Raw genomic sequence first — 20,079 nt, forward strand, 5'->3', positions numbered from 1 at the left:
CTTTCCATTAGCATTCTCATCTTTATTCGCTGTTAGCCGTGGTTGATTCTAATAAATTCTACGTGCATTGGGTTTTGTATTGATCAGACACAGATCTTGTTCCACACCTCTGTTGCTGGACTGTCCCCTTTTGAACACCAAAGGTGTTGTATAATAAATACATTCAATTAAATTGTTTTTCCTCATGTTGGCATGGGGAGATCCTAGGTGTCTTTTGTCTTAGTGACCCTGAAGATGCAGTGACACCAATGGAATGCAGCAAGCAAGGCTACTTTAATTTGAGCAGACAGTTTGAAGAATTCTCCCACACATGCTATAAAACAAGTGGCTTCATGTCCACTCGTCAGTTTTTCTTTTTTGTATCTGTTTTGGTTTGCTGAGTGGGATGTGTAGTAATTATTTCTGAAGAGTTGTGCAGTTACCTTGCATACAGGATTCTTGCTGCCAGACAGTGAAACTCTTTACTTCACCAGGTTTTCACCAGAACTGCTTTCAGGTGGCTTGTGAATACTGTGCTTACAATAGCAAGCCTGTATTGCTGCAGAGGGGAATTGGTTGAAAATCTAATGTACTGTATATAAGTGCAACTCAAATTTATGACTAGACTAGTGACTAAAGCCTGTCAAGTTAAAAATGAGTAAGCTGACTGTCAGGTGTTGATCTAGTGCAGTTGACTAATTGCTGCTTGTCTACATTTAGAAAACAAAGCTTTTTTTTTTTCCCAGCTGGGAATAAGGTACTTATAACAATTCTGTTTGACACAAAACGTTGATTTAAAGGTTCTCAATTCATAATATCAAAGCTTACACTATTACAAACTGTACCTTTTGAGTTAAAATGTCATTCCAGTTTCCGGCACTTATGTAACTTGTACATTGCAATAATCATTTTATTATGTCTTTCATTATCTAGCTTTGGTAAATGTGAAAGACAGGTTAATTAAGAGTACACCAAAGAGTAAAAAAAATTTTTTAAACAATCATATAAGGAAAAAACCCTCACAAGTTGCTATATCTCATGGTATTATGAATCTAACCAAAAGCACTGTTATAGTCTGCTGCCTTCAGAACAGTGCTACAGTGATGTACTCTGTGTGCTGCTGTTGTATTGGGGGCTGTTATAATATTATGAAACTTTATAACTCCTTCTAATATTCATGTTGTTAATGTTTTTTTTTTAAATCTTTAGCCAATACCAAAGCCCGCAGTAATGAATTTGCTGAAAAGAATGGACTCCGGAAATACAAATATGTCTTGCATCCACGAACTACTGGTTTCACTTTTGTAGTAGAACGTCTAAGGGAAGGTAACATTTCTTTATATATATATTTACCTTTCTCCTCTGCAGCTTCAAATAACTAAACTCAGGAAAGCCAGATAATTGACTTCAATAAACTAACTACTCCAAAATAGTATTAGAAATGCAATAGATACCTCATATGAGAAGACAACTTTCTTGTTTTCTGCCATGATTACGGGGTTTGTAGTATGCTGAGAATAGCGGCAGTCTTGTGTTTATAAGATATTAATATAATTTAGAACATCCACAATGAGACAAGAAACCACCCCCTTGCTCCAAAGTTTTTTTAATACAATGACTTGGTTAATGATTCAGTGCAGGAAAATAACTTTGGAAATCTCTAAGTAAGGCTAGCCTTAATGTCTGTACCTGTACTTAATCCTGGGGGAGTATTTATTTGTATTACAGTAGCATCTTGGGACCCCAGTCAGTGATCATGGCTCCGTTGAGCTAGACACTGTATAAACATATAGCAAGACTGTCTGTTCTCTGAAGAGCTTATTGTCTGTCTATAAAATGGGACACCAAGTGACTACAATAAATAATCAAGGGGAGCATAAAACAACAGACTACTATGAACAACATAAGCAGTGGGTCACAACACACCATTGTTGAAATTTTAGTAGGCATCTTAGGTTTTCACATACATTGCATGTTCTTTGTCTAACTTGTGGTAGTATGTAGTTCACTGTTACGTACACAGTTTAAAGGTTTGATTTGCTTAAAACTTCCAACAGTTAGGTCTTTCTTTGCTGTATTAATGCTATTATCTTGGGATCCTTTTTCAATTAAAGCAAGATTTTCAACTTGAAATCTAGTCAATTAAAAAAAAAGTTTAAAATCATTTCAGGTACTATACTTGTTGAGAGGTCACCTCCCCAATCCTTGAGGTTTTAAGTAATTTTCCTGTATTAAAAAATTGTTTTTCTCTCATGTTGCTGTGTAAAAAACATGCACAAACAGGGCAACTGATTATAAAGGGAAAACACTAAAAGTGATTTTATAAGAATGTTTTGTCAGATGTACAAAGTTGGAGAAAAAACCTGAAAAAACTAGTTTTTCTTCTGGTGTTTCAGATGCTGTAATTTTATGTGTTACTTGTTTCTATAGGAGGCACATTTTCAGACAAATGAAATGTTAAATTGAAATGTCCTTCCAACCTCACCATTAACATTAAAGTATCTATGTAGCTGTAGGTACGTCTACACAGCAGCTATACACATGCTAGCTCCGAGCTAAAATAAGCAGTGCGGCTGTGGCAGCGCTGGTGATGGCTGTGGGTAGCCAACTGGCTGCAATCCCATCTGAGAAGTCTAGGTATGTACTTGGATGGCTAGCCCAAGCGGCTGCCCTTTCTGCTGTGTCACACTGCTATTTTTAGCACACTGGCTAGATCAGAGCTAGTGTATGTATGTCTATCCAAGCTGAGAATTTTACCTCCAAGCTGCAGTGTAGATGGACCGTGGGGGAGTAAAAAGGGGGGAGAGCACTCAACTCTTAGGTAGTCTAGCCTAATACTTCCCATTATAAAACCTTTATTTTCAGTTGCATAGAGTTGTGAAGAAAATGAAGACCCCTAACGTGAAGGTGCTAGCCCTTTCTTCACTGTTTCCACACGATTGTAATGGATAGCAGTTACAATAACCCCAGAAATAGACTTGGATCTTCATTCTTGCTTGTGATTGCAGACTGAAGGATGGTGTGTGATTTTAAGTTGGGGAGGTGGTGATGAAAACTTAAACATCATGTTTGTGTTTGAAAATATTCTTGCGCCTGTATGACAACCTTAATGCCCCATGGTTTCCCTGTGAATAAATTTTGGCTCATGACAGTTTTCCATTCCTCATGCTGAAATGCCTTCACTTCAAGCCTAAATACATTATTTAGTTCCGAAATAGGTCATTGAAGAGGGGGAGAAATGCCGTGAAGTTTAATTGCCTTTTTAACTTTGAAAAAATAAATTTAATTTGGCAAGAACCCTGATTAATATGCATTGCAAGCTGTATTATGAATGAATTACCTGTTACGTTATAAAAATAGCTGTTTGTGACCAATAAAAGTACTTGGAGAAGAAGCTGAAATAATAACCTTCAGGAAAAAGTTACTCACATCTCTTTGCATGAGTTTGGGTCTTAATGTGAGGTTTTCCTGAGTTTTATAATAGGAGGCAGATTACGGACGCTAATTATTAGCACTTTCTGTGCAGCTCCCAAATCATGTGAATGCACTTCTTCTTCCAGCATGGACTTAACTTTTAGACTCTCCTGGTTTCCCCAGCTCTCTTTTATGTGGCCACGACTTACATCTGCTTTGCCTTATGTGCTCCCTATGTGAAACTGCTGCTAATGTGGTTTCTGACTCCTTGCTGGGATTATGGGAACTACGCAAATCCAACCTAACCTTCCCTAGCTGCAACAAAAATAGGCTGGCAAGTAGGATTGCTCTGGCAGAGCAGCTTCCCCTCTGAGCGTAAATGCATCACGTTTGTTGCATATCCCAGCTCTTTTATAGCTACAGGAAGTGACCCCGAGCTCACTCTGACTCAGGCCCTCATACAACCTGAAGATTGCTGCTAATTTTTGTCCTGATCGAATTCCAATAAGAGGGAGACATCTTGTCATCCCAGTTCTAACAGGTTACATTACTGTTTTTCCTCAAGTAGTATTAATTTCATTCCTGTAAGCTTAAGTGTACCCTAGAGTAAATATAGACAGAGTGCATTAGATGCATAATTAGTGAAATATCTGATAAAGGGGTGACTGCAATTCCTGCTGCTTTTGAAGCATGAGGAAGACTTAAATTTAAGTCTGAATTAATTCTTGGAGAAGTGTTTTCAGTTTTCTGCTTCTACTCTACAGTAATTGTAAGCAGAATGATATAGTACAACTTCAGTCATTATTTTTCTCTACATCTTAAAAGAAAATGCAGTTCCAAATTAGGAAACTGAAGGAATGCTGAGAATATATGTTCTGTACACAGGTGCTGGAACTAGGGGTGCTGCCGTCCCCCCCAGCTTGAAGTGGTTTCCATCATACATAGGGTTTACAGTTTGGTTCAGTGGCTCACAGCACCCCCTCTATACAAATTGTTCCAGCACCTATGGTTCTGTATGCTGTTAGTTTTAATTTTAGTGACTGTCAGATGAAGGCATGGGAGATGAGTGAGGTGGCAGCAGAAAGCTGTATGAGAAATGAATAGGTGGAAAAAAGAAGTGTGGAGTACAACTAGAATATATGTACTTCTCATATTCAAGTAAAGAAAAATCATCTGTATCCTGATAGTAATAACTGTGTTCTTGGTGATGTCTGAGTCTCAGCAATAGCTAATGCAGCTTTGTTGTCGCCTCCACTGATTTTTGTTGATGAATAGCACTCAAGCTATCATATTAACTCTTCTTCCCAACAGGCCACATCTGGGAATCGATTTTGCAAGATACAGAGAGCTCTGGACCCCATCTAGCAAAGCACTTAAGCATGTAAATAGTGCCATTGACTGTTCATGTGGTTAAAGCACATGCTTGAGCATTTCGCTAGATGGGAGCCAGAGTGCTTAGTACTGTGGAGGATCTTTGTTGAGTGGACTAACCTCTGAAATACTCTTTGATATACTCAAAACACAGTGGCTTTCATTTGGTTTTCCATCGGCAAAAAGCTGTATCAAAAAGAAAAGGAATGTGTGATTTTTTTGTTTCTAAGCCCTGGTCTACACTAGGACTTTAGGTCGAATTTAGCAGCATTAAATCGATGTAAACCTGCACCCCTCCACACGATGAAGCCCTTTATTTCAACTTAAAGGGCTCTTAAAATCGATTTCCTTACTCCACCCCTGACAAGTGGATTAGCGCTTAAATCGGCCTTGCCGGGTCGAATTTGGGGTACTGTGGACACAATTCGATGGTATTGGCCTCCGGGAGCTATCCCAGAGTGCTCCATTGTGACCGCTCTGGACAGCACTCTCAACTCAGATGCACTGGCCAGGTAGATAGGAAAAGAACTGCGAACTTTTGAATCTCATTTCCTGTTTGGCCAGCGTGGCAAGCTGCAGGTGACCATGCAGAGCTCATCAGCAGAGGTGACCATGATGGAGTCCCAGAATCGCAAAAGAGCTCCAGCATGGACCGAATGGGAGGTACAGGATCTGATCGCTGTATGGGGAGAGGAATCCGTGCTATCAGAACTCCGTTCCAGTTTTTGAAATGCCAAAACCTTTGTCAAAATCTCCCAGGGCATGAAGGACAGAGGCCATAACAGGGACCCGAAGCATTGCCGCGTGAAACTGAAGGAGCTGAGGCAAGCCTACCAGAAAACCAGAGGGGCGAACGGCCGCTCCGGGTCAGAGCCCCAAAGATGCCGCTTCTATGATGAGCTGCATGCCATTTTAGGGGGTTCAGCCACCACTACCCCAGCCATGTTGTTTGACTCCTTCAATGGAGATGGAGGCAACACGGAAGCAGGTTTTGGAGACGAAGAAGATGATGATGATGATGATGAGGTTGTAGATAGCTCACAGCAAGCAAGCGGAGAAACCGGTTTTCCCGACAGCCAGGAACTGTTTCTCACCCTGGACCTGGAGCCAGTACCCCCCGAACCCACCCAAGGCTGCCTCCTGGACCCAGCAGGTGGAGAAGGGACCTCCGGTGAGTGTACCTTTTAAAATACTATACATGGTTTAAAAGCAAGCATGTGAAAGGATTCCTTTGCCCTGGCATTCGTGGCTCTCCTGGATGTACTCCCAAAGCCTTTGCAAAAGGTTTCTTATTGCGTCCTTCATGGTAGGACACTTTACCACTCCAGGCCAGTAACACGTACTCGGGAATCATTGTAGAACAAAGCATTGCAGTGTATGTTTGCTGGCGTTCAAACAACATCTGTTCTTTATCTCTCTGTGTTATCCTCAGGAGAGTGAGATATAATTCATGGTCACCTGGTTGAAATAGAGTGCTTTTCTTCAGGGGACACTCAGAGGAGCCCATTCCTGCTGGGCTGTTTGCCTGTGACTAAACAGAAATGTTCCCCGCTGTTAGCCACAGGGAGGGGGGAGGGGGTAGCCATCGGGTGGAGGGAGGCAAAATGCGACCTTGTAACAAAAGCACATGTGCTATGTATGTAATGTTAACAGCAAGGTTTACCCTGAAAGAGTGTAGCCACTGTTTTATAAAATGTGTCTTTTTAATACCGCTGCCCCTTTTTTCTCCACCAGCTGCATGTGTTTCAATGATCACAGGATCATCTCCTTCCCAGGGGCTAGTGAAGCTTAGAAAGAAAAAAAAACGCACTCAAGATTAAATGTTCTCCGAGCTCATGCTGTCCTCCCACACTGACAGAGCACAGATGAATGCGTGGAGGCAAATAATGTCAGAGTACAGGAAAGCACAAAATGACCGGGAGGAGAGGTGGCGGGCTGAAGAGAGTAAGTGGCGGGCTGAAGACAGGGCTGAAGCTCAAATGTGGCGGCAGCGTGATGAGAGGAGGCAGGATTCAATGCTGAGGCTGCTGGAGGACCAAACCAGTATGCTCCAGTGTATGGTTGATCTGCAGCAAAGGCAGCTGGAGCACAGACTGCCATTACAGCCCCTGTGTAACCAACCGCCCTCCTCCCCAAGTTCCATAGCCTCCATACCCAGACGCCCAAGAACGCGGTGGGGGGGCCACCGGCCAACCAGCCACTCCGCCACAGAGGATTGCCCAAAAAAAAGAAGGCTGGCATTCAATAAATTTTAATGTTGTAAACTTTTAAAGTGCTGTGTGGCATTTTCTTTCCCTCCTCCACCACGCCTCCTGGGCTACCTTGGTAGTCATCCCCCTATTTGTGTGATGAGTGAATAAAGAATGCATGAATGTGAAGCAACAATGACTTTATTGCCTCTGCAAGCGGTGATCGAAGGGAGGAGGGGAGGGTGGTTAGCTTACAGGGAAGTAGAGTGAACCAAGGGGCGGGGGGTTTCATCAAGGAGAAACAAAGAGAACTTTCACACCGTAGCCTGGCCAGTCATGAAACTGGTTTTCAAAGCTTCTCTGATGCGTACTGCGCCCTCCTGTGCTCTTCTAACCGCCCTGGTGTCTGGCTGCGCATAACCAGCAGCCAGGCGATTTGCCTCAACCTCCCACCCCGCCATAAACGTCTCCCCCTTACTCTCACAGATATTGTGGAGCACACAGCAAGCAGTAATAACAGTGGGAATATTGGTTTCGCTGAGGTCTAAGCGAGTCAGTAAACTGCGCCAGCGCGTCTTTAAACGTCCAAATGCACATTCTACCACCATTCTGCACTTGCTCAGCCTGTAGTTGAACAGCTCCTGACTACTGTCCAGGCTGCCTGTGTATGGCTTCATGAGCCATGGCATTAAGGGGTAGGCTGGGTCCCCAAGGATACATATAGGCATTTCAACATCCCCAACAGTTATTTTCTGGTCTGGGAATAAAGTCCCTTCCTGCAGCTTTTGAAACAGACCAGAGTTCCTGAAGATGCAAGCGTCATGTACCTTTCCCGGCCATCCCACGTTGATGTTGCTGAAACGTCCCTTGTGATCCACCAGAGCTTGCAGCACTATTGAAAAGTACCCCTTGCGGTTTATGTACTCAGCGGCTTGGTGCTCCAGTGCCAAGATAGGGATATGGGTTCCGTCTATAGCCCCACCACAGTTAGGGAATCGCATTGCAGCAAAGCCATCCACTATGACCTGCACATTTCCCAGGGTCACTACCCTTGATATCAGCAGATCTTTGATTGCGTGGGCTACTTGCATCACAGCAGCTCCAACAGTAGATTTCATAGAATCATAGAATATCAGGGTTGGAAGTGACCTCAGGAGGTCATCTAGTCCAACCCCCTGCTCAAAAGCAGGACCAATCCCCAATTAAATCCTCCCAGCCAGGGCTTTGTCAAGCCTGACCTTAAAAACTGCTAAGGAAGGAGATTCTACCACCTCCCTAGGTAACGCATTCCAGTGTTTCACCACCCTCCTAGTGAAAAAGTTTTTCCTAATATTCAACCTAAACCTCCCCCACTGCAACTTGAGACCATTACACCTTGTCCTGTCGTCTTCTACCACTGAAAATAGTCTAGAGCCATCCTCTCTGGAACCACCTCTCAGGTAGTTGAAAGCAGCTATCCAATCTCCCCTCATTCTTCTCTTCTGCAGACTAAACAATCCCAGTTCCCTCAGCCTCTCCTCATAAGTCGTGTGTTCCAGACCCCTAATCATCTTTGTATGACATAGGATATGATCTTCAAAAGCTCCATTCTGATTGGGACTTTTTGCTTGAATGGCTTTAGTTTGGGGTCTTGGGATCTCGTCACTGTCCAGACCCCTAATCATTTTTGTTGCCCTTCGCTGGACTCTTTCCAATTTATCCACATCCTTCTTGTAGTGTGGGGCCCAAAACTGGACACAATACTCCAGATGAGGCCTCACCAATGTCAAATAGAGGGGAACGATCACGTCCCTCGATCTGCTGGCGATGCCCCTACTTATACATCCCAAAATGACATTGGCCTTCTTGGCAACAAGGGCACACTGTTGACTCATATCCAGCTTCTCGTCCACTGTAACCCCTAGGTCCTTATCTGCAGAACTGCTGCCTAGCCATTCGGTCCCTAGTCTGTAGCGGTGCATGAGATTCTTCCATCCTAAGTACAGGACTCTGCAGTTGTCCTTGTTGAACCTCATCAGATTTCTTTTGGCCCAATCCTCTAATTTGTCTAGGGCCCTCTGTATCCTATTCCTACCCTCCAGCGTATCTACCTCTCCTCCCAGTTTAGTGTCATCTGCAAACTTGCTGAGGATGCAATCCATACCATCCTCCAGATCATTAATGAAGATATTGAACAAAACCGGCCCCAGGACCAACCCCTGAGGCACTCCACTTGACACCAGCTGCCAAGTAGACATGGAGCCATTGATCACTACCCGTTGAGCCTGACAATCTAGCCAACTTTCTACCCACCTTATAGTGCATTCATCCAGCCTATACTTCTTTAACTTGCTGACAAGAATACTGTAGGAGACCATGTCAAAAGCTTTGCTAAAGTCAAGAAACAATACATCCACTGCTTTCCCTTCATCCACAGAACCAGTAATCTCATCATAGAAGGCGATTAGATTAGTCAGGCATGACCTTCCCTTGGTGAATCCATGCTGACTGTTCCTGATCACTTTCCTCTCATGTAAGTGCTTCAGAATTGATTCTTTGAGGACCTGCTCCATGATTTTTCTGGGGACTGAGGTGAGGCTGACTGGCCTGTAGTTCCCAGGATCATCCTTCTTCCCTTTTTTAAAGATTGGCACTACGTTAGCCTTTTTCCAGTCATCCGGGACTTCCCCCGTTCGCCATGAGTTTTCAAAGATAATGGCCAATGGCTCTGCAATCACAGCTGCCAATTCCTTTAGCACTCTCGGGTGCAACTCGTCCGGCCCCATGGAACTGTGCACGTCTAGCTTTTCTAAATAGTCCCTAACCACCTCTTTCTCCACAGAGGGCTGGCCATCTATTCCCCATGTTGTGATGCCCAGCGCAGCAGTCTGGGAGCTGACCTTGTTTGTAAAGACAGAGGCAAAAAAAGCATTGAGTACATTAGCTTTTTCCAATTTGCCCACTCCAAATTGATTCCCAACTGACCGGTAGCTGTCTGGCGTTGCAAGCTTCCACAGGGCTATCGCCACTCGCTTCTCAACTGTCAGGGCTGCTCTCATCTTGGTATTCATGTGCCTCAGGGGAGGGGAAAGCAAGTCACAAAGTTCCATGAAAGTGCCCTTACGCATGCGAAAGTTTCGCAGCCACTGGGAATCGTCCCAGACCCGCAACACTATGCGGTCCCACCAGTCTGTGCTCGTTTCCCAAGCCCAGAATCGGCGTTCCACAGCATGAACCTGCCCCATTAGCACCATGATGCATGCATTGGCAGGGCCCATGCTTTCAGAGAAATCTGTGTCCATGTCCTGATCACTTACGTGACCACGCTGACGTCGCCTCCTCGCCCGGTATCGCTTTGCCAGGTTCTGGTGCTGCATATACTGCTGGATAATGCGTGTGGTGTTTAATGTGCTCCTAATTGCCAAAGTGAGCTGAGTGGCCTCCATGCTTGCCTTGGTATGGTGTCCGCACAGAAAAAAGGCGCGGAACGATTGTCTGCCGTTGCTCTGACGGAGGGAGGGGCGATTGACGACACGGCTTACAGGGTTGGCTTCAGGGAGCTAAAATCAACAAAGGGGGTGTCTTTACATCAAGGAGTATTTCAGGCAGGACTTCACGGAGGGTTCCAATAAGAAATGGTGCACCTAAGTTATTGTTCTTATTGGAATAAGGAGGTTAGCCTGGCCTCTGATTGATACATGGCTAGATTTACCTCGCTGCACCTTCTCTGTGAGTGACTGCAGTGTGACCTAGAGGAATGAGTCCCCTAGACAGGGGAGGAGGCAAATGAGTACAAAACAAATCTGGTCTATTTCTTGTTTTGATCCACTCCATCTATCTTTTACATCTTTGGCTGGCAGCAGACGGTGCAGAAGGACTGCGTGCCATCCACATCTCATGGCTGCTCGGCAGAAGATGGTACAGTACAACTGCTAGCCATCCTCATCTCTTGCCTGCCCGGCAGAAGATGGTACAGTACGACTGCTAGCAATCCGTATCGCCTGCCTGCTCACCATAAGATGGTTCAATAGGACTGACTGCAGGACTAAAGAGAATGATCTGGTCAAGTCACTCCAAATTTAGTCCCTGCGCCCATGTCTGCCCAGGCGCTCCCAGCTGACGTGGCCAGGAGCACCTCGGACACGACGAGGACGGCTACCAGTCGTACTGCACCGTCTGCTGCCAGAAGGCAATGGGTTGCTGCTACTGTGTAGCAATGCCGTACCGCGTCTGCCAGCACCCAGGAGACATAGGGTGACGGTTACCTGAGCGGGCTCCATGCTTGCCGTGGTATGGCGTCTGCACAGGTAACTCAGGAAAAAATGCGCAAAACGATTGTCTGCCCTTGCTTTCACGGAGGGAGGGAGGGAAGGGGGGCCTGACGATATGTACCCAGAACCACCTGCGGCAATGTTTTAGCCCCATCAGGCATTGGGATCTCAACCCAGAATTCCAATGGGCAGCGGAGACTGCGGGAACTGTGGGATAGCTATCCACAGTGCAACGCTCCGGAAGTCGACTCTAGCCTCGGTACTGTGGAAGCACTCCGCCGAGTTAATGCACTTAATGCACTTAGAGCATTTTCTGTGGGGACACACACACTCGAATATATAAAACCGATTTCTAAAAAACCGACTTCTATAAATTCGACCTTATTCCATAGTGTAGACAAACCCTAAGTTAACACATTCAATAAGCTGGACCAATGTGCTTTCCTCTGCTGTTTTGAATTTTCTAGGCAAAACGACTAATCATTGCTTCCAAGATTTTTTTCATTGTAAATGGGTCAAGTATGTTGATGCAGCAGCCTTTTTATTATTTTACTTCAAGGGACACTGCCAGGTTTGCTATTTCTAAGAAGTCTGTCTCATGAGTTCTGAATTGGGTTAAACATGGGATTTTAAAATGACAAATTTCCATTTTAGTAATCCAAGATGCTCCTAACAGAGGGAAAAGATTTTTTTTTAAAACACAAACAATACTATTTTTCATCTTATATATACGGTTTGCTTTTTGTAATTCACTTGACTTGCATAGTGAAAAAAAGTAGTCTCACTTTAAGTTACTTTTCACTTTAAGATTCTTGTACAAACAATGCTGGAGTATTTGTCTTATTTAAATCCAGCTAAAACTCTTCACCCTATATTATTTTTAATAAAATGAAGACACTTCTATTTGTTTTTGTAAAATCCTTTTAATCAAAACTAAATTTTGAGCCTAAAATACATCACAGGCAAAATGTTAAGGTGGGAATTTCAGAATTGCTCAGCGTTGGTCTATATCTGCTCCTGTTGAAAGCAATGGGAGTTTTACCATTGAATGCAATAAGAGCAGAATTAGGCCAATGCTAAGTGTTTTTGAAGATCCCACCTCAGGGCACATTTTGTGCTTGTGAGTGAGTGTCAGAAAAGAAGCTCCTAATAGGAATCATAATTAAGTCTGTAACTGATTTTTCATTGTAAATTTACAGTTTTGGGTACCTTCTAAATTGCTTCCAAAATTCCTTCCTGCTAAGAAGTTTTGAATGGGTGGTCTATCTGAAGAATATTTTGGCAGAACTTGGATTGAGTCAGGCAAATTTATCTCCCAAAATATGGGATTTTGAAAATGAGATGTACAGGAACTCATTCTTCTTTTTTTTTTTTTTATTTAAAGTCCTTTATTGAGCTCTCTCTCAGAAACAGCTTGAAATCTGGTTTTGTTTTATTATTGTTCTTTCCCAGATCTAGTATGTGCGATTACTTCTGAAAAGGTCAAAGTTTACTTTTGATTACAGGCTATTGGGTATTGCTGGGTTTTTTTATAAAGCTTGTCTAAAGCCAAGTTGCATTGAAGTCTCAGCGAGTTAAAATGCTCAATTTCAAGGAGATTGAAAGTCCATAATAGTTGATTTTGACTTTTGTGTTGTTTAATTTCATTGAATTACATGTATTATCTTGACATAACATCTATAATTATTGTAAATAGTCTGTCAATAAAATGGCTGTTCACAAATGTTTTCTTAAAACCACCAAATGATTTTTAAATACTTTCTGAAAACTCAGGAAATTCCCAGATTCAATTTAAGATATAGTTAAGGTTGTAAATAAATATTATGTGAAAATATCATTAGAACATAATTATTAAAAATTTGAATAGATCGTTTATAATTGTTTTTACAAACAACTTTAACTGGCAGGGCTCATTTTCTATTTGTCCATCAACAATCCCTCACACCCAACGCTTGCTCCTCAACCACATTTCAACACCACAGAGCCTCAGTTATCATACATTAAATATAGTAAAGTATAAAGATTCATAGCTGATGGGGTTACCTCAGGATTTCCGCTTCAAATTTTAGCTCTGGTTCATACTAAAACTAACATGAACATGCTGCAGATAAGATCTTCCAACTGCCAAAAAAGCAAAAGAGATCAAATTCAACATGTGCCTTCCTCCACTTCACTTGCTTGTTGACAGCAAGAAACATGAACATCTCACCTATCTCTCTACAATCAGTCCAAAAACAAAAGTATTTTTTGTCTGAAAACGAGTAGATCTCATATACATACACACTCTCATCTGTTCAGAAATGAAAGTCAATATCTTCTGGTATCTTTGCCTGAGCAGTAATTGAATTGCCTTTCAATGATAGCACTGAATACCTACATATAAAGAAAAGTGTTCTTTTCTTGGCAATATATTTGGATATTTATATGCAGACTGTAATTCCTGTCTGCAAACAGGGTTAGACTCCAGTGGAGCAGTTGGTTGGCAATTTTGTAGATTCCTACAGTACTTCAGAGATGCTTTCTGGAAACACTTTTGCAAATTCCACCAGTGTATGTAAAGCATATTTATACACTTAATGTTGGCACCAAATATTAGTGCATAATATTCTGTACTTGTGTAGTATCTTTCGGTATGTCCACAAAGCAGTTAAAAACTCACAGCTGGCCCATGCCAGCTGCCTTGCTTTGTAGATGTTTAGGCTCAGGTTGCAGCCTGAGCTCTGAGTCCCTCCCACCTCATAGGACATTTGTCCTTCCCCACTCTGAACTCTAGGGTACAGATGTGGGGACCTGCATGAAAAACCCCCTAAGCTTATTTTTACCAGCTTAGGTTAAAACTTCCCCAAGGTACAAACTAATTTACCTTTTGTCCCTGGACCTTATTGCTGCTACCACCAAGCGTCTTAACAAATATAACAGGGAAAGAGCCCACTTGGAAATGTCTTTCCCCCCACAATCCCCCCAAGCCCTACACCCCCTTTCCTGGGAAAGGCTTGATAAAAATCCTCACCAATTTGCATAGGTGAACACAGACCCAAACCCTTGGATCTTAAGAACAATGAAAAAGCAATCAGGTTCTTAAAAGAAGAATTTTAATTGAAGAAAAAGTAAAAGAATCACCTCTGTAAAATCAGGATGGTAAATACCTTACAGGGTAATCAGATTCAAAACATAGAGAATCCTTCTAGGCTAAACCTTAAGTTACAAAAAGACACAAAAACAGGAATATACATTCCATTCAGCACAACTTATTTTTTCAGCCATTTAAACCAAACAGAATCTAACACATATCTAACTAGACTGCTTATTAACTCTTTTCAGGAGTTCTGACCTGCATTCCTGCTCTGGTCCTGGCAAAAGCAACACAGACAGAGACAACCCTTTATTTCTCCCCCCTCCAGCTTTGAAAGTATCTTGTCTCCTCATAGGTCATTTTGGCCAGGTGCCAGCGAGGTTGTCTTAGCTTCTTAACCCTTTACAGGTGAAAGGGTTTTTCCTCTGGCCAGGAGGGATTTAAAGGTGTTTACCCTTCCCTTTATATTTATGACAACAACATACAAATATTGTTCTTAATAAATACTCTTCTGTAATTTTCAAGTACAAAGAATGGTGTTAGAGCTGTAGTGTATGTCATCATAATTGGATTGATGCATATTTAAGTGCTGGAACTACGGCTGTAAACGGTATTGCCGTAGATATATAAATAATCTGCTTGCAAATTGGAACGTGCATGCCTTGTTATGTCTTCTGTTTTTAGTAGAAGACTAGTAACAGATTAGTTCATAAAAAAAAGGACCTTGTTTAAAAAAATCGTTTTATCACTAAGCATGTCCCTGAAATTCAAAGCAGGCTGTTGTGCTTTATTACAAACACTGAAAATTGTCTGAATAATCTAAAGTACGGGAGGATTTAGCTTTCCAGATTTGTCTGTTAACTGTGAATAATAGTTTTCATGTCTTTCTAACAACTCTGTTGAATTTTATTGACTGCATATTTTGCATTTGGTGCTGCTAGTTGTAATTAGATTGCCTTGGCCTTTCACATAAGAAGTATGTGACAGTACAGAAATGAAGTCATGACGCTGTACTGCCAAGGGTCCAGCGTCTAAAGATAAGAATAGCCATGCGGAGTTGGAATAGTGATCTATCTAGCCCATTTTTTTGTCCTGACATTAGTCAGTACCTACTGTTTCAGAGGAAACTATCACAGGGTGACACTGCCCTTTAAGAGAGAGCAGGGCCAATGCACCTATGCTGCATGCTTGGACCAGGTTAGATTTTAACAGCGGGCCTCTGGGGGCGAGAGGAGACCCAGGGAGTCAAAGCTAGGAAGCTGCAGGAGGCAAGAGCAGCAGTAATGCCAAGGTCTCCTGGGAGAGGTGGCAGTGAAAACGTGAGAGGTGCTGTTCTGAAGAAAAGGGAGCCGGGCACGGGAGCAGGACTGCCAGACTCCCTGGGTAGGGGAAACAGTGAGAGCCTGATAGATAAAGGAGAAACATCCCAGGAGCTGGCTGTTTGGACGATAAAACTGCCTAAAAAAGAGAGTGGGTGTGACGACAGATCCTTTACAAGATGGGGAGAAGCCCTGCTTTGTTACTCTACTGTAGGCAGTTAAGGGATAACCTGTGCACTTGAAAATCTCTCTCCAACGCCCAGTCGTTAGAAGTTGGTGTATGCCCTGAAGCATGAGGTTATATCTTTCAAAATTCTTGGGTTGTTTTTGTTTACAGCTATAACTCTGGGTATACTTGTAATCCATATCAATGTGTAAACCTTTTAGGAATCCAGAAAATCTCTTAGTCTCAATTATATATTGTGTGGGGAAAGTGTTTCCTTTTCGCAGTTTTGAGTTTGACACCTCTTTAAATTTCCTTGAATACTCCCTTGTTGTATTATGAGAGGGCAATTACAAGTTTCTAAACTACCTCTTCTTCTTCGAGTGATTGCTCATGTATTTTCCACAATAGGAGTGCATGGTTGCCACGTGCACCAGTGCCGGAAGTTTTTCCCCTAGCAGTACCCGTAGGGGGTGAGCGCCCCTGGAGCTGCGCACTTCCCCCACCCTCAGTTCCTTCTTGCCGCCAGTGAAGGTGCGTTGGAACTACGCTGCTTCAGCTTTGCTGGAGCTCGTCCCCAGAACTGTTCGTTCGTTCAGTGTTGGTACCTGTAGTTAGTTAGCTGTTTAGTTAGTTCAGTTAGTCAGAGAACCCGGGCCGGGGCATGCCCCCTACCACGGGTTTTAAGTTGTGCTGCACTTACAGGCGATCTATGCCAGGGAGTGACCCACATGCAGACTGTTTGCGCTGTTTGGGAGAAACCCATATAGTGATCGTTGCAAACTTTGTAAGTAGTTTAAGCCTCGGACCGAGAGAGAGAGGGACATTAGGCTCCGGGCCATTTTCATGGAGTCGGCGCTGACCCCAACTCTGACGCACCGCTCCGAGCCAGCACCGGGCACCATGGTGTCGGTGCGCAGCAACCTTCCTGTGCAATCAACCAGTCGGCACCGCTCCCTGTCCACGGGGCATGCCAAGAAGGCCAGAAAGACACCTTCTTCACAGCGGCACCGAGGGAAACTCAGGTCAGAGGCTAGACCCATGTCGGGTGGTCCTTGATCCCCACTGGCCTCTAGGCCTCCAACTCACATAGAGCGGAGTAGCCCAGCCCCTTCGGAGCAGACCTCCCCAGATGTCTGGATGCCACCCACGGCAGAGGCCCTGCAGGTGGCCCGGGACATTATGTCTATGCCAGAACCAGGAGCACCACCAATGTTGGCCCCATACTTCAGGGGCAAGCCACTGCTGGGATCTCCACAGTCACCTCCAGCTCAGTACCGGTCTTGGTCCAGGGAACGTTCCCAACACCATTCGCTGCCCAGCGACTGTTCAGGGCAAGTCCACGTGGATTGCCCTTGACTCCCACCAGACTTTCTGGTTGGGTTCCGTCAGACTGAGACTCTCAGCACCCCGCTCCACATCAAGGAGCGAATACCGACAGGACCGAGGCAGACATCACCAAAAGTCCGTGTCTCAGAGAGTTTATTGCAGCTGGTCATTGCAGCCAGTCACGGCACAGACATCGACGCTGTTCCCGCTCGGAATCCCGCTCCAAGACTCTGTCAAAACATCACCTCTGCAATCCCGGGCGTCGATCGTCAGCGTCTTGCCATCGCAGGTCTGCCCGTCGGAGCCGATCACAGAGCAGCTGTTACCAACGGTACCAGTCCTCCACTTCGGGATCGCGGTCCCATGGTTGGTGTCGCTCCTGGCACCACCGCTCCTCTCTGTCCGGGGACAGCGGCAGGTCGTACGTCAGCCTGGTTTCCATTCGTAGTTGTCCATCGATGGGCCAGGCCAAACAGCAGGCCCCGCTGGTGTCACAGCAGGTGCAGTGGCACCAGGCTCCATGGCCGGCCCAATGGTACCAGTGGGCACTGTGGACCCCGACGCAGCCCCTGGTGGGTGCTCGCTCAGTGGCCGGAGCCTCGGAAGCACTGTCAGACCCCCTCTCCAGACCTCCAAGGAAGGAGTCGGGGGGACATACATCCTCAGCACCATGCCCGGAGACCGACCAGGTGGTGGACTCTCTGGTACCAGCGGACACCCAGAGTACCGCACCAGCCTCCTCGCCCTTCCCGGATGAGGCGATTACGGCCGCGCCCCCCTCTGTCCTGCAGGAGGACTTTAGGGCCCACCAAGAACTTTTAAAAAGGGTGACAACAAGCCTCCACCTCCAGGCAGAGGAGATGGAGGAGCCCTCGGACTCCCTGTTTAATGTGCTGTCTTCTTCAGCACCAGGCAGGGTAGACTTGCGTCTCCATGAAGGGGTGGCAAAAATTTCAAATGCCCTGTGGCAAACACCGGCCTCGTTGGCCCCACCTCTAAGAAGGTGGAACGCAAGTACTTTGTACCTGCCAAGGGACACGAATACTTATACACCTACCTGGCGCCCAACTCCCTGGTGGTCGAGTCGGTCAACCACAGGGAACGGCAGGGCCAGCCAGCCCCTACCCCGAAAAATAAAGATTCACGGAGGCTGGACTCCTTTGGCAGAAAAATGTATTTGTCCTTGAGCTTCCAGTTACGAGTGGCAAACCACCAGGCTCTCCTGGGCCGATATTAGTTCAATCTGTGGGGCTCCCTGCCCAAATTCGAGGACTTGCTCCAGGAGCGAGATAGGAAGGAGTTCAAAGCGGTGGTGGAGGAGGGTATAGCAATTGCCAGGGCAACCCTGAAGGCAGCTTCGGATGGGGTGGACACAACTGCGCAGTCCATGGCCTCTGCGGTGTCCATGAGAAGGGCATCGTGGCTCCTGCTCTCTGGGCTGTCTAGCGAGGCGCAGACCTCCATGCAGAATCTCCCGTTTGACAGCAAAGCTCTGTTTGCAGAGCAAATGGATACAAGGCTGCATGGCATGCAGACTCTGGGTCTCTATGTTCCGGCTCTGGCTAAATCTAAGTTCAAGCTGCAGCAGACTTCCGCTCAGGCCACCCACCCAAAATACGAGGCCGCCCATAAGAAGTCGCGGGACTATAAGAGGCACCCTCAGAGGCAGTCTCAGCCTGCTCTCCAACCTAGGTCCTCCAAGGGCAAGCAGGCGGGGAAAGGCGTTTTTGACTGGACACTCAGGGGCACCCTGCCAGTTCTCATCAGGGATCCACCCTCAGTAAAGCTTCCCGTCTCCAGTTGGTTGTGTGCTTTCCTCCCGGAGTGGTCGCAGCTGACCTCGGACCGATGAGTCCTCAACACCTTCTCCCGGGGCTACACCCTCCAGTTTACTTCCTCCCCGCCCAACCATCTCCCGCCCCCGTCCCTCCTGGGGGACCCCTCGCACGAAGCTCTGCCTGAGCAGGAGGTGGGGCGGCTCCTGGGCCTAGAGGCAGTGGAAGTGGTGCCCAAGGATTTGAAAGGCAAGGTGTACTACTCCTGCTATTTCCTTATCCTGAGTGCCAAAGGGGGACTCAGGCCCATCCTGGACCTGCAAGGTCTGAACCAGTGCATGGTGAAGCTCAAGTTCCGCATGGTCTCCCTGGCCTCCATCATTCCCTCCTTGGATCCCGGGGACTGGTACGCTGCCCTTGATCTGCAGGATGCGTACTTCCACATTCATATATTCGAGGGGCACAGACGCTTCCTCCGTTTTGTGGTGGGGCAGAATCACTACCAATTTACGGTCCTCCCGTTTGGCCTGTCCACTGCCCCCAGGGTGTTTACAAAATGTATGTCGGTGGTAGCGGCCTACCTCAGACACCGGGGGGTCCAGCTCTTTCCCTATCTGGACGATTGGCTGGTCAAGGGCAGCTCCCAATCACAAGTGAGGGATCACGTGATGCTTCTCCTGTCTACATGCACCACTTGGGGCCTGTTGGTAAACAACACCAAGTCCATGTTCGTCCCAGTTCAATGCTCCTGGATACCTCATCGGCCAGAGCCTCCCTCCCACCGCACAGGTTCAAGACCCTGAAGGGGCTCATCAACACGGTCACAAGATTCCCGGTGACAACAGCCAGCGCGTGCCTCCAGCTCTTGGGTCACATGTCAGCATGCACATATGTGGTCCGTCACGCCAGACTCAGGATGAGGCCCCTCCAGCTCTGGTTGGCGTCGGAGTTCTCCCAGGCCAGGGACAGGATGGGCAAAGTCCTCACCATACCTGACTCGGTGATTACCTCCCTATGGTGGTGGTCCGCCCCAAGCAACATGCTCCAACGGGTCCCGTTCAGGGACAGGGCCCCGTCGCTGGAACTGGTGTCCAATGCGTTGGACCTGGGTTGTGGGGCCCATGTGGGGAACATTCAGACCCAAGGCCTGCAGTTGGCTCAAGAGCTGACCCTACACATAAATGTCAAGGAACTCAAGGCAGTATGGCTGGCATGCA

The 20,079-nt window shown here is 45.7% G+C and overlaps 2 protein-coding genes across 11 annotated transcripts in view; both read left to right on the forward strand.

Annotated features, from left to right (window-relative positions):
- The window catches only part of LCLAT1 (lysocardiolipin acyltransferase 1), a 205,385-nt gene that overhangs the window by 130,928 nt on the left and 54,378 nt on the right, over positions 1-20,079 (forward strand). For 9 of the 10 annotated variants that reach the window (XM_073338649.2, XM_073338646.2, XM_073338648.2 and 6 more), the window contains one exon: positions 1,189-1,305. The exons of the other annotated variant lie outside the window; for it this stretch is intronic. In XM_073338649.2, the coding sequence (XP_073194750.2) occupies positions 1,189-1,305 (117 nt within the window). The remainder of the gene's footprint in view (positions 1-1,188; positions 1,306-20,079) is intronic. 10 annotated transcript variants of the gene reach the window in all.
- LOC144930426 (uncharacterized) lies at positions 1,316-7,431 on the forward strand. Its single transcript, XM_078852258.1, has 2 exons — positions 1,316-5,935; positions 6,499-7,431. The coding sequence occupies exons 1-2, from the start codon at positions 5,527-5,529 to the stop codon at positions 6,582-6,584; spliced, it is 495 nt and encodes a 164-aa protein (XP_078708384.1). The 5' UTR covers positions 1,316-5,526; the 3' UTR covers positions 6,585-7,431.

The sequence above is a fragment of the Lepidochelys kempii genome, chromosome 3 (genome assembly GCF_965140285.1).
Source record: "Lepidochelys kempii isolate rLepKem1 chromosome 3, rLepKem1.hap1, whole genome shotgun sequence".
NCBI classification, from domain to species: domain Eukaryota; kingdom Metazoa; phylum Chordata; order Testudines; family Cheloniidae; genus Lepidochelys; species Lepidochelys kempii.

Bases quoted from the DNA above. Each gene is read 5' to 3' on its own strand.
- LOC144930426 (XM_078852258.1), top strand. From the start codon at position 5,527: ATGAAGGACAGAGGCCATAACAGGGACCCGAAGCATTGCCGCGTGAAA. The intron at 5,936-6,498 runs GTGAGTGTACCT...TTTCTCCACCAG, and splicing joins AGGTGGAGAAGGGACCTCCG to CTGCATGTGTTTCAATGATC.